This window comes from Diadema antillarum, unplaced genomic scaffold, assembly GCF_040938485.1.
Source record: "Diadema antillarum isolate AM-2024a unplaced genomic scaffold, OU_Dant_1.0 seq00001942_RagTag, whole genome shotgun sequence".
Classification (NCBI taxonomy): Eukaryota; Metazoa; Echinodermata; class Echinoidea; order Diadematoida; family Diadematidae; genus Diadema; species Diadema antillarum.
In genome coordinates, this window is record NW_027272602.1 from 47,774 (window position 1) to 61,623 (window position 13,850).

Genomic DNA, 13,850 nt, shown 5'->3' on the forward strand with positions numbered 1-13,850 from the left:
CCTACAGGGCCAGTCATAGCTCTGAAGCCAGTATCTAACCCTCAAGCCAAGACCACTCTCTCCACCATCAGTCTGACCTGGGACAGACCAGAGGGTGCCGTAACCGGCTATCGTGTGACCTGCAAGGCCAAAGGTCGCGATGCTGACCCCGTGTCAGAAGTCAAGCTCGATGACCCCAGCACCCTAGTGGCAGAGTTCAGTGACCTGTCAAGTGGCCAAAAATACAAGTTGGAGATCTTTGCCAGATACGATGACAAGGAGAGTGAGAAAGTTTCGCTATCAGCCACTACGGGTAAGTATCAGAGGTTCTTTGTAAATTTTTCTTATCACCCATTATATATAACAAATAGAGAGCTGAGTGCAGCCATGCAAGCCCTAGGGATTGTGACAAAAAAAAAAATGATGATTTCTTTATACTGTAAAAGGAGGAATGTTCGCATGCATTTGAATTTCGTGAATTTCGCGAGCGCCAAGATTCATGCCGCGAATATATCATGTTTTGCAGTAACAAGCTGTGCCATGAGGTATTACATGTAACAGAGGAGAGTGGACTTTTTCTGGCATACAGAAGGTTCGTGTGTGAGTGTAGCAATTATGACAGCCAGTGAGAAATCTGTTGATAATCAACGACCTTGACCCTTTTACCTACCTGGGGCACTTGAAATGTAGTTTAGCTTGACTAGCTTTCTTCATCAGTGTTCAGTAATCTATCCAAACTTGACCTGGGGGGTGTTTCATAAAGCTGTTCGTGAAGTTACGAACAGCTTGCGAGCGACTGGTGATCAGTTTGATGTGCTATATTGTACTTACCAGAATTTTAATAATACAGCACAAAAACTGATTACCAGTCGCTCGTAAGTTGTTCGTAACTTTACGAACAGCTTTATGAAACACCCCCCTGGTGGTAAAGTTTCAGCAAGCCCACTCAGGTGTTCAAATGTAGCAGTATGCCTCAGTCCAACAGGAAGCTCACAGTGACACAAAAGGGGTGAAGAAGATTAATAGGTAGTACAAGCGCCTATTCATTGATAGTTGTCAGACATCTGTGCTTATTGGTACAGGACGTACTCCAGCTTGATTGGCAATGGGTGAACAAAGCACTGTATGTACTTACAATTTACAGTGTATCCAAAGCATAATATATCCCCTCTCGACACATACAGTGTACATGTATGAAGCATACTGGTATCAATATTTTAATGCGTCTTACCAAGTAAAATGTTATCACGCTTTGCTGCATCAGAAAATCATTAACTGTTCTACAGCTGTACATGCTGTGTATGCAAGATTTCTGAAATGTATATTTTTTTCTTTTTTACTTCTTAGGATCAGTAGAGACACCTGCCAGTTCAGACAAAGTATCTCCTGTTACGGATGCGGTGGTTGAGGAGACGAACACAACATCCCTGGTGTTGTCCTGGCAACGGCCACAGGGGGATGTTACAGGTTACCTGGTGACTTGTTCAGCCGATGGAAAGAAGGAAAAAGGAGAAGAGGGGAAGAGCAAGGAAAAGAAAGAAAAGAAGAAAGACAAAAAAGAGAAGAGCAAAAAGAAGAGCAAAGAAGAAGGGGATGAAGTACAAGAAGAGGCTGACAATAAGGATGATGATCATGATGAAGCAGCCACTGTTTCCAAGGACGCAAAAAAGGAGAATGAGAAAAAGGAGAAAAAGAAGAAAAAGAAAGAGAAAGCCGTAGAGGATGGTAACCAAGAAAGTGAAAAGGAAGATGTAGATGCTGAGGAGGACAATGATGATGAAGAAGGCAAAGAGAAGAAAAAGAAAAAGAAGAAGAAGAAGAAAAAGAAAGAGAAGGAAGATGAAGGAGACGAAGGACTGGTTGGAAGAGAAGATGAAACCAAAGAGGAGGGGGATGGAGAAAAGCTGGAGGGGGCAACTCTTGAAGTTCCTGAGCAAGAAAACGTGGAGGGGGAGCAAGAAGGTGATGAGAATTCAGACAAGAAAGAGGAGAAAAAGAAGAAGAAGAAGAAAAAGAAGAAAGAGGAGACAGATGCAAAAGAAGAAGCGGAAGGCGATGATGAGGATGATGGAGAGAAGGATGAGGAATCCAAGAAGAAGAAAACCAAGAGGAAATCGGTGGCATTTGCCACGGATATCGACGAAGCTGAAAAAGACGACGGGGATGATGTAAAGGAAGGCACAACAGAGGAATCTCCCAAGGACAAGAAGAGCAAAAAGAAGGAGAAGAAAGAAAAGAAGAGCAAATCAAAAGATGATGATGAAAAGGATGATGGTGATGATGTCACCAAAGCGGAAACGGCAGATGAATCCCAAAAAGATGAGAAGAACAAGAAGAAGGAAAAGAAGGAAAAGAAGAGCAAATCAAAGGAAGATGCAGATGTTAAAGACATCAAGATAGATGATCCCAGCAACACTAAGGTTACAGTGGATGGTCTCCTTCCGGATCAGGCTTACATCATCAAGATATATGCTCTCAATGGGGAAAAGAAGAGTGAACGAGTTAAACTCAATGCCAAAACCTGTGAGTACAACAACAAATATTGCTTCCGAATCGCTTTCTACAGATATGAACTTGCCTCTGACAAAAAGTTAATATAAAACAGTAATTCTGGGCAAGACTTAGAATTTTGAATGCATGTGTAAAAGAACTTTCTATTTTCTCTTTGCTGAAATACTGCACATTATACATTTTATTGTTTAGATATTGCGACGAAGTGCAATTTCGTAGTAGGTTTGTATATTTTCTATGTAGACCTTCTGAACTGTTGTGCTGAAATCTTGATAGAATTCAATTTTGTCAATTTTGCTGTTGACATGCGAGTATGAGTAAGAAGAAAGATGACTGACATTGCATTCTGTAGGTCTCAGTGTTGTCTCACTATAGCCCAAGTAGTTAAGTTATATTCTTAACTAATCAATGTATCTCTTCTTCTTCTTGTAAATCCACAGTGCCCATCGACGATGAAGGAGGTATAAACTTGTGTTCATTTGGATGCAGAGATTGAAGTGGATTCTGACAGAGCACCTACACTGTATTATGCACCCGTAAAAATGTCTTCTTAGCACGTTACTAACCCATGGAGAGATTGTGATATCCACGATCTTGCAGTGTACAACTTGCAAAATTAGTAGTGATGTACTGTAGTATTTCTGATTATTTCAAGTGTAACTAAGGAGTACTACACTGAGTGTAACTATGGAGTACGTGCTCTGTGTAACTTGATGTGTATTATGAACAAGACTTTGAGTTCATGATGCCTTTGTGACGTTACTTAAATTGTGTTTAAGACAGCGGTCGCATTCAGTATAAGACTTTCAAAATCTTTTGTTCTAGTGAAGCATGGTATAAACCTGAATTGTACCTCCACAGTGCATTATAAAACAGTGATTCAAAACCATGTTTGAGATTAGGACTACTGTTCATAGCAAATTGTAAACCACAGAACATGGTGTCAAAGCCATGTTTCTTGCCAGAAAAGTTGACTGTAAATGCATCAAACGTCTCCTGAACCAATGAGTGTTTGAATACAGGTTGTACGGGTGTGGTGCTGCACTGTGCAGTGAGGAACGACACAAGATGAAACCAAAGCTACTGTACTTGTACATATGTGACCCGCTACAACAAAAGGATCCAAAAGTCGGGGGAGGACAATGTTCTGGAAATGGCATGATATTATTCCCGTACTCTTCTACTTTAATTTCATATATAGCACAACTCATAAAAGTACTCGGTTGCGGAGATATCGATGATTTTATTAGCGCATGTCAAGTGGTTGAGGAAATCAGAGTTTCGACAAAAACGCCTTCAAAGTTCTCCTTCCGACGCTATCAGTTTTCACCGCTTGACAATAGAAGGCATGCTCCTAGCGACCTCCGCGATGTTCATTCAAGCTTAGCGCCAGCGGTCTACGCAAGACCAATCAGTAATCAGGATGCCACGCACTGACCAATAAGATCACTCCCTCGTTGCTAGGGGCAGAGTCTACATTGTAGCTGCGGCGCTAAATCCAAATCTGCGGACACGTTTCTCTTACGTTGAAAGTTAGAAGATCATGGCCCAGAAAAACGCCGATTTCTTGCCTTTCCTTTGATCATTTAGCTTCGAAATTTCGGCAAATGATAGACACAACATTAGACTACAAAATTATGCCAAAAACAGAAATCCAATTGTTTTGACCAATTTTGATGATGCGACTTCAAACTCGATTTTCTCGGCTCAGCCGTCAGCGACTTTAGGATCCTTTTGTTGTAGCGGGTCACATATAGTCTGAATGAATGAACGATCACTAGAAGGGAAATGAGAATCTGTATTCTTTTCATGTTTCTTGCACATTGCTTTATGGGTATTAGAACAAGTTGAGATACCGAGATGTGTTGTTTGCTGTTATTCTCTTTTTCAGCACATGTGTTTTTGTATTGCACAACTGTCAAGAAAGGTTGTGTCTGATAACTTGATTTTAATGTGTGATGGATGTTTATGATTTTGACCTTTCAACTAAGCCGGACTTCCTTAGGGTTTGGTTTGTGAGTTCACACGTATTTAAGTATGTATTACAAAGTAGGCTGCACTTTGACTAACATTTCTAACTTTCAGATGTTGCCCTGCTAGCCGGGTGACTAATGTCATAATTCTCCCTGGGGTGGTTGCCAGGATAACAAAATAATTCTTATAGTGTCTTCTTCCACATTATTTGGAGAAATTCAAGGCATGTGCCGTTAGAGTTGTTCAAACTACATTATGTTGAGTCCCCAGTAAAGGGGACAATTTATGTGGTGACCAGGTACCGGAGGGAAAAGAGCTGTGATGATACACTGTATGTACCAGTGTTCTGCTGTAGTCCGACAATGGTGGTATACTGCAATAAACTGACATGACATTAAAGATTTTGAATAATGTTCATACTGGTCTGTGTTAATATCACCTTAACACCAATTAAGGTTAAATCATAAATTACACTTACAACTCTTTGTGATTTTCAATGTGTTTTTATTTTCTAAAATTATATCATTATAATTGTACTTCATTTGAGAGATGTGTGTAGTATGATGATACATGATATATGAAATACATCATTTAATAATGTGTAATACCAGCAATACAACATATATTGTAATACATGTTATATAAATTGTCACATTATTGTCATGAAGCAGTACACGTGTACATGTGTACATTGTACATGTATGTACAATTGTAATGCACAATTGTTTGTAGTTTGTAATCATGATTATTTAAATCTTTAAAGTCCAACCGTTATCTCATCTCTTCTTCTAGATTCCGAGAGCAATCAGGTCAAGAATCCCTCGGCCGAATCGACCCTGGACACCATCCAGCTGACCTGGGACAAGCCGGACGGTGAGGTCACCGGCTACAAGGTCGTCTGCTCGCCCAAGGGTGATGGGGAGAGGTCAGAGGTCAAGTTGGAAGGAGGGGAGGAGACCAAGTGTGAGCTGAGTGACCTAGTGGCAGGCAGAGAGCATGAGATTCAGATCTACGCCATCAATGGGGAGGTGGAGTCAAAGGCTGTCACCGTCAGCAAATATACCAGTGAGGTTTTTTGTTGTTGTTGTTGTTTTGTTTTTTTAGGTTTTATTGCATAAGTAGTTTGTTTCTAGCTCACGTGTGCCAGAGCCTAGTCTCAAGGGAGCTATTGCGATCATTTATTATGGGAGGTCCGCCATATGCATTGTACAGTGTACAGTCTTGACTACTCCTGCACATGGATTTATTGTGTGCTCAACCGTATTGAAAGCTATTATATTGTTCTGTCAGTGTGCTTGTAGTAAGAAAAAAATGGCTACCAATGAAAGCATGAACTTGACTATTAAGATGACTGTAACAACATTTTCATAATTAGAGATGATGTTATCCTTTTTTGTGCATGCTGGTTCCTTCTTTTTCACATGGCTTCATGTGATACAGATTGAACATGCCCTTGTACAATACTTTCTGTGGAGATACAACTTTTTAAGTAGAATGAGCACTTTATGAGAGTCTCTCTATTATCATTATTTTTACAAAAAAAGCTATTATTTATTAACATGAATGCTAATGCCATTGTTGTCCCCGCCGAACGAGTTCAAGCAGGGGACTATGAAACGGGCTCCGTACGTGTGTGTGTCTGTGCGTCCGTGCGTCCGTCCGTCCGTGCGTCCGTCCGTGCGTCCGTCCGTGTGTGCATCCGTGTGTGATCAAAATGTTCAATTTGCTACTTCTCTGTCATTTATGTGCCAATTTTGATTCTGTTTGCTTTATATGATAGCACTACATGGGAGCTTTAAAACTTCTACACAGAATTTCAGTTGTGACCTTTGACCTTGACCTTTGACCTATATTTTACATTTTGCTACAAAATGCTACTCCTTCGCCATTTCTAACCTGATTTCGATTCCGTTTGCTTTATGTGATGGCTCTAGGTGAGGGCTTCAAAACTTCTACACAGAATTTTGACCTTTGACTTCTTTGACCTTTGACCTTGATTTTTGACCTATATTGTACATTTTGCTACAAAATGCTACTCCTTCGCCATTTCTAACCCGATTTCGATTCCGTTTGCTTTACACGATGGCACTAGGCGAGGGCTTCAAAACTTCTACACAGAATTTTGACCTTTGACTTCTTTGACCTTTGACCTTGATTTTTGACCTATATTGTACATTGGCTACAAAATGCTACTCCTTCGCCATTTCTAACCCAATTTCGATTCCATTTGCTTTATGTGATGGCACTAGGTGAGGGCTTCAAAACTTCTACACAGAATTTTGACCTTTGACTTCTTTGACCTTTGACCTTGATTTTTTACCTATATTGCACATTTTGTTACAAAATGCTACTTCCGGCGGGGACATACACGGACTATATTACGCACCGCGCAATTTCTACTTTTCCTTGTTTCCATTACACATTAAACCCACAGAGCCCCACCCTGTTGTAGAACCAAAGGTGGAGGATGCCGGCTCCACCAAGCTGCAGGTTTGCTGGTCCCGGCCCGCTGAGGGAGAGCTGACTGGCTACAGGGTGGGGTGGAAGACCAAGGAAGGGAGCAGCAAAGAGAAGGGTGGAGAGGAGGAGGAAGAGAAGAAGGATGCTGAGAAGGAAGAAGGAGAAAAGAAAGATGAGAAGAAAGAGGAAGAAGGTGAGAAAATGTAGATAACTTTCTTCTCTTTGCTAACTAGAACAGGATAGCTGCATCTCTGTGTCCACAGTATTATTTGTTTGAGTCATGTTGAGTATATTGAATGATGAAAGTAAAAACAAATATAATCATAGTCACCATTGATTTTGGCATGAAAACAAGTAAGAAAATTTTAACATGCTTGTAGTTTTCACAATAGAGTGCCTTTGGCACTTTGCACTAAAACTTAACATGGCACTCTATATTCACAATTATAGCAGTCAATGTCACTTTCAGACAAAACTGAGTTTGTGCTTTAAAACTTTGATGCTTTTTACAAAATAATACAATTGTACAAGTGAGTAGTTTTTACACTGTAATGTACAGTATGACAGAGTGTATTGTGTAATAGAGGTAAAAGTGCATCGTACATGTACAGTGCTTACATGTACAAGTTAATACAGTTACATTGTAGCTCTGCAGAAGTTACAATTGCATAGGTAAACTTTGCTATTTTGACGATATTGAGGTAAGTTTCCAACCGAAATAATGATATGTACATGTATGTGCCAATTACGGTACAGAACTTTGCTGCACTATCTACATTAGTCTAATATTGCCAACGTTGCTTTTTTTTAAATTTGTTTCAAAATACAGTTGCATATGTACACTAGAACTTATGTGTAAATGAAGATGTGATTTGTGTAGCATGCTGTATAATTATCATGTGCAAGCGTTGCAGGGAATATCATGAAGCAATTTAAGGTAACTTGCTTGGTTCTTCTTGGTATGCCTCACTTCAAAATTGTTGCATGTGTACAATATTTCCATGGCAACACGATCAGAAGAGATCGATATCGACCTGGAGGATCCCGAGACCGAGAAGGCTGCCCTCGCGATACAGAAGCAGTTTAAGAAGTTTAAAAAGAAGAAGAAGAAGACAGGTACAGTGTGTAGAAAACAGAGTGTTGGTTTGGTGGTGTCACTTCTCTGATAGTGTGTTGCGCTAACATTCAGGTGTTACAATTTGAGTATTGTATCATGCGTAGGTAAATTTTTGCGTAGTAATATTTTGATCGTTTGCCTTGTCCCGTGCCTGCTACACTGTATAATGTGTACTACCCTACCTTAAAACAAAATATTGCATAGAGACATTAGACCTATAGCTAAACCAAATATTTGGTTTTTCAATATCAAGTATACAGGTTTATACCTTTCTTGTTTTGTGAAACATCTAGAGCTTGTTTTCGTTTGTTTGTTGTGCCCATCTAATACCTAAAGTTTCCTTGCAGTTTGTTTTGTTTGCAACCCACACATTTCTCATTTATTCGGACATATCAAAAGTTTGCTCGATCAAGTAAATAATCCTTCCAGTAGAACGCTGCCTGAAGTGAAGACTACTAGATGGTCAACTAGCTTTAGGTGTACCTCCCAAATGTTTCCTATTTGATTGTGTTTTTTTTTTTAATCCTGACATATAACTAATTAATTGGAGAAAATATCCAACTTTGTATTTGTCCCACATACAAGTATAAAGTGCAAATTGAAATGCATGAATGAAATGTGTTTCCAATTTGAGTTTGGGGTTTTTTTTCTACTACCTAGCATGAAAATCAGATATTGCAGAAAAATATCCAACATTATATTTTGCCCACATACAAGCAAGTGCAAGATACATAGGAAGTAATCAGTGAAGTGGCAATGATGTTGAAGATACTGTATGCTATACAAGTACATTATAGTCATGATTCTGTTGAACAATTTACGGGTAAACAATTTATTTCCTGGTGAGTGAATAGAATCCTGTTTTGCATTCAATTGAGTGAGTGAAATATTTGTTTCACAGTGCAATTCTTAGTGTTCTGTCAAATATATTTGTATTGCAGTTGTTTCAAGTTCCCAATTATTTCATAATTTCCCATTTTGTAATAATACACCTACTGTGCATCTGTGTCTCACCATTAACTGTCTTGTTTGTCTACTGCCCCCCCTCCCGTTTGAAGCGCATAAATTTGAGTTTCAAGAAGTCACATGTCATTAGAATGTGTACAACTTATGTTACAAAATTGTATGCCATCTGAAAGACACAATGCTTGCTTAACTCTGAAAATACATAATGCAATTTTTTTTTAATATCTTTTTTTTTTTTTTTTTGAGTGAAGAGCGGATTTCACGATGTGGAGGAGGTGTGTGTAGCTTACACTTACATTGTACATTGAAAGAATGCAGTGTGAGTCAATAGAGCGTGTGAGAAGAACTTGGGAGTAAAGTGAGATTCAAGTGTGAGTTTCTTCAGTTTGTCTCCCTCTACAAATTAAGCAGTAGAGGACAGGTTCGAGTCCCACTGGTTCCTTTTTTCCGACATGTTTGTTAATTTACAGATCAGCAGTTGCGATCTTAACAAATTTAATTTGTAGAGGGAGACAAACTGAAGAAACTCACACCTGAACCTTCACCCCTCTGAATAATATCTTTCTTTCATTTAAAGTGAGATTATTTATTTAATAAGTGTGTACAGGTAAATGAGATCCAAAGACCTGTGTCTGCCGCACGTACACGTTATCAGGCGAAATTAATATTCCTTCAAATTTCAGACCAAACAATGTACACACCACATAAAAAAAAAAAAAATGTGATCGTAAATTCACGTACTTACGGACAACACTTCTCATAGTAAACAGGCCCATGTTTACATTGTATTTCATAGAATTTGAAGGATAGTCAATTGTTGTACAATGTATGTGTACTTATTAAAGTCTAGACAAAGTTCTGGTGTATCGCAGCTAATGTAGTGTGGTGGGTACTGTACCATTAATCAGTGATATGTGTCATATAAATTGCCTGTCAGTTATCTGCCTGTGACCCTCCTCCATTTTGTTTTGATTTCTGTTTGATAGCCTCATCATATCTATTCTTTACAGTGTGTCCTGAGTATACACTTTACGTAGATTTGGCCATCATGTGTAGTGTATACACTGTACAGGATATTATGCATGTACAATATGTAGTACAATTACAAGTTGTGTGTGAGAATTCTCATCTGTATCATCTCATAGTAGCTGTAAATTTCGCATACAACTTGTTTCATATCTTTGTTTTGGCTGGCACACTTGTAAATATTTATCCCTAATATTCTCTCTCAGAGTCTGTTCTTCCTTGCATTTTTGCCCCTCCAATCCCCCCCCCCCCCACTACTATCTACATGTACTGTAGCTTTGCCTTCCAAGTGTAAATGCTATATAAATTATACACGTACACGTACATGTATGACGTATTGCAACATGTGCATGTAATGTCAACTCTTTTACACAGGTCATTTCTACAGTACCTTGTATTGAGCTTTAATACAAAGTGATCAAAAACAGTGAGCCTTCAGTGTATACAGTGTAGTCTGTAGCTATTGTGCAAAGTACATGCCTGTATGTGGAAAAAATGTAGAACGCTAACATTTTATGCACTGAATGCAGACAGGGTATGGAATAACAGAAAGTGAGGCAATAATTTACTGTTAAGTATTAAACAAACTTGAAAGTATAAGTAAGCTGCAAAGTACATTTGTATTCAAGTTGAAAATATGAATGCATGAAGCATTAAACTTACATTGTAAGATAGAGTACTTGGCATGTACAGTACATATCGGTACATTTTGATTGATCAAGATTCAGAATACATAATTATATACAATGTATGTGTCAAGTAGGAGTGCATTAATATCTTAAGTTTTCATTGTTTGCATCAGTTCATGTGATGAACATGTTTTTTTTTAGACTAACCTCTACTCTGCTTGTTTTATAACTTTACAACTCAGGAAGTACAAGTATACAAGGTGTAGGTACGTACAATCAAGGAGGTTTTATACATGGAGTTCCAACTGGCTGTAATTATTCAAACAGTTGTCAGATTTCTATTCGATGTACAAAAGAATTCCACAGGTGCACTTGTGTCTTTGATGATCGATGTTCCAAGCCGCCGTCTTGCTGAGCAATCTGAAGATTCATGTTGAAAGTTATCATAATGTTGGCCATATTTTGCTTATTTATTTATTAAATGAAATGAAATTTCACTTAATGATAAAGCATGTAAAACAAAAGTCAATCCCATCCAGAAATGCGTGCAAAAGTGTAAATCAGAGCTGTATCATGTGAAAATGTTTAAAACAGTGCCATCCTGGAAAGGTGGTTTTATCACTTTTCCGCTTAATTTCCACAAATGAAACTAATATGGAGTAATCTTCAATTGTAATTCTTTATTGATAGATATATCAGATTAGTGCCCGGGTATGCCCAGTCGAGTAATTTTCATTTTTATTTCAGCATTTTTTGCTCAATTTCTATTCGCGCATCCTCGTGCCTGTACCACCTACATGTACCTTTTGTAAGAAGGGATAGGGTAAAGTAATTACCATCACAAAGACATATCTTCCTTTGAAAGTGGCTGGTGATTTCGCATTGAGACACGAGTCAGTTGTCTTCGTATCTGCGCGGCAGATCCTGTTTGGCACATGCTTCAAATATTTTTGAGCGGCGGCTTCGAACATCTAGCAAAGGAAATAAGACAGTTGTGACTCCATTCTCTTGAACCTCCTTGGTACAATGTACAAATTGTACAACCATACATAATCTAGTAGGTCCAGTTTGGACGGTTTTCTGAATGCTGACAAAAAGTTGCTGGCAGCAAATGAAGCTACATTGTAAATGTCTGAGCACATAAATGGCTAATGATTTTCAAAAGTCACAGATACATTCCTGTACATGAAATCTGTGAGTCCCAACAGAGGAACAAGAGAGTTTAAACATTCTGTATCATGTCACAGTTAAGCTTTAGTTTCCATGGCAATGTACCAGCTGCAAAGCCTGCTTGCTGTGACACAGAAATTACCCATACCTATCTTTCTCCCCACAGATGAGAAGGAGAAATCAGCGGAAGATGACTCTAAGAAGGAGGAAGGTGGCGGCGATAATTCTAAATCCAAGAAGACCAAGTCCCGCAAGGACTCCAAGGACAAGTCCGGCGAGAAGTCCAAGAAGAAGAAGAAAAAGAAGGAGGAGGACCAGGACCAGGACCAAGACCAACACCAGTTCAAGGAAATTGGTCCAGACGAAACCAGCCTGGAGGTGACTGGTCTGAAAGCGGGTCATCTCTACGAGGTCACCATTTTCACGCTGGCTGGTCCAGAGAGGAGTGCGCCCTCTACAGTTGATGCCCAAACATGTAAGTTTCCAGTCTTGCCCAGAAATCCTCATACAATGTATCTCACTATTAATGAAGGGTAAAATGAGGATTACTTCCCATAACCCTACTAATATAGAAAGCAACGGAAATGTTGCATACACTCAACTAAATGCATTTGTACTATGTGCATTGTATAACCGGGAGCTGTTTTTCAAGTACCAGGGTAAACAATGAATACTTTCAGCATTATATGTACAGTATGTCATGAAATATGCTCAGATGGTGTTCTTGTCACCACAAGTTTTCATACCCTTGAACTCTGCTGTGTCTTATACAATTAAGTCTTTCAATTGGCTGTGATATACAGTGTAAAATATTGTACTTACTGCATAAACTTACACTAAGTATCAACAGTAAACATCTAATTAATGTGTACATACCGTAGTCATGAATAAGAATCACTTTAAAAAAACAAGAGAAATAATGACTCTCACTTAAAGCTATGACACGTTACGTTAGTTTTTGCAGTAGACACTTTAGTACGTATGAGCATCGAGAATTAAAGGTTTGTTAGACAAGCACTGTACTAGGGCTTCCTGTAGCCCAGTCAGTGGAGCACCCATCCAGCAATCCAGAGGTCTTTATAGGTTTGAATCCCAATGGAATCCCCTTTTCTTTGCTCACTTTTTCACTAATTGTATTTTGTAGTGGAGCAATTCTAAAGTGCAAGCTGTAGATTCAGGCCTTTTTATGTCTGGGAGAGACAAGTCAATTTTTGTGTCCAAACCCTTCCCAAGCTCCTCCGAAGCTGACCATGGACAGGGACAAAGCTGCGACAAAGATCCAGGTCAAATACCGCCATCGCTTGGCGAAGAAGGACCAGGCGGCTAGGACTATCCAAAAGAAGTACAAAAAGTTCAGAGCCAAAAAGAAGAAGACAGGTTGGGCATCATTACATAACATGCACGGATGCTGTTCCCGTAGTCTTTATGTTTTGACACCACTCTCATCCAAAGTGTGATAGCAATGATGTTTTTTGCTCTCTGAAATTAACAACTCATTTGTAGGTTTTGTGTTCATATAACCAACATCACTGGCATCATTAGTCTGTACATACATATGTGTATAGTGTTGTTCTCATTCCCTTTTTCTTTTTTTTAAGATCTTTTTCCAAATATGTTTGTTTTGAAAGATATATATTGATGAATAATTTTTGCACTCAATACAGTTTTTGAAGAGACTGGTGTGAGGTGTGCAGTACACATTGGTTTGCTGAATACCAAAGCATTTATACTATATACTATCGTGTTGTGCACACATATTGCTTGAATGTGCCATGACCTCTCTTACACGATGTTCAGTGCACAATTAAGACTCATATTGACACTGCTCCTCATGTATACAATATGCTTCGCACACTGTGTATGCATGGGGATTGATACTATTCTTTTTTCCCTCTCTGCTGCCCCATTTGGGACACAGATATCTTAAAATCTTAAATTTTGGTGGCCCAAAACAAAAACAAACGTAACGGTACATTTGCAATTTTAGTCGCCCAATCAGGCCACCAAAAGATCTAGCC

General features: G+C 38.9%; 1 protein-coding gene across 1 annotated transcript in view; it reads left to right on the plus strand.

The window, feature by feature from the left end:
• Positions 1-13,850, plus strand: part of LOC139713288 (uncharacterized) — a gene marked incomplete at its 5' end in the record, with an annotated part of 88,947 nt that overhangs the window by 47,419 nt on the left and 27,678 nt on the right. Inside the window, 9 exons of the mRNA XM_071625032.1 lie at positions 1,336-2,147; positions 2,181-2,253; positions 2,299-2,502; positions 2,931-2,951; positions 5,257-5,529; positions 6,899-7,039; positions 7,088-7,117; positions 7,945-8,045; positions 12,103-12,307. Of these exons, the coding sequence (XP_071481133.1) occupies positions 1,336-2,147; positions 2,181-2,253; positions 2,299-2,502; positions 2,931-2,951; positions 5,257-5,529; positions 6,899-7,039; positions 7,088-7,117; positions 7,945-8,045; positions 12,103-12,307 (1,860 nt within the window). The remainder of the gene's footprint in view (positions 1-1,335; positions 2,148-2,180; positions 2,254-2,298; positions 2,503-2,930; positions 2,952-5,256; positions 5,530-6,898; positions 7,040-7,087; positions 7,118-7,944; positions 8,046-12,102; positions 12,308-13,850) is intronic.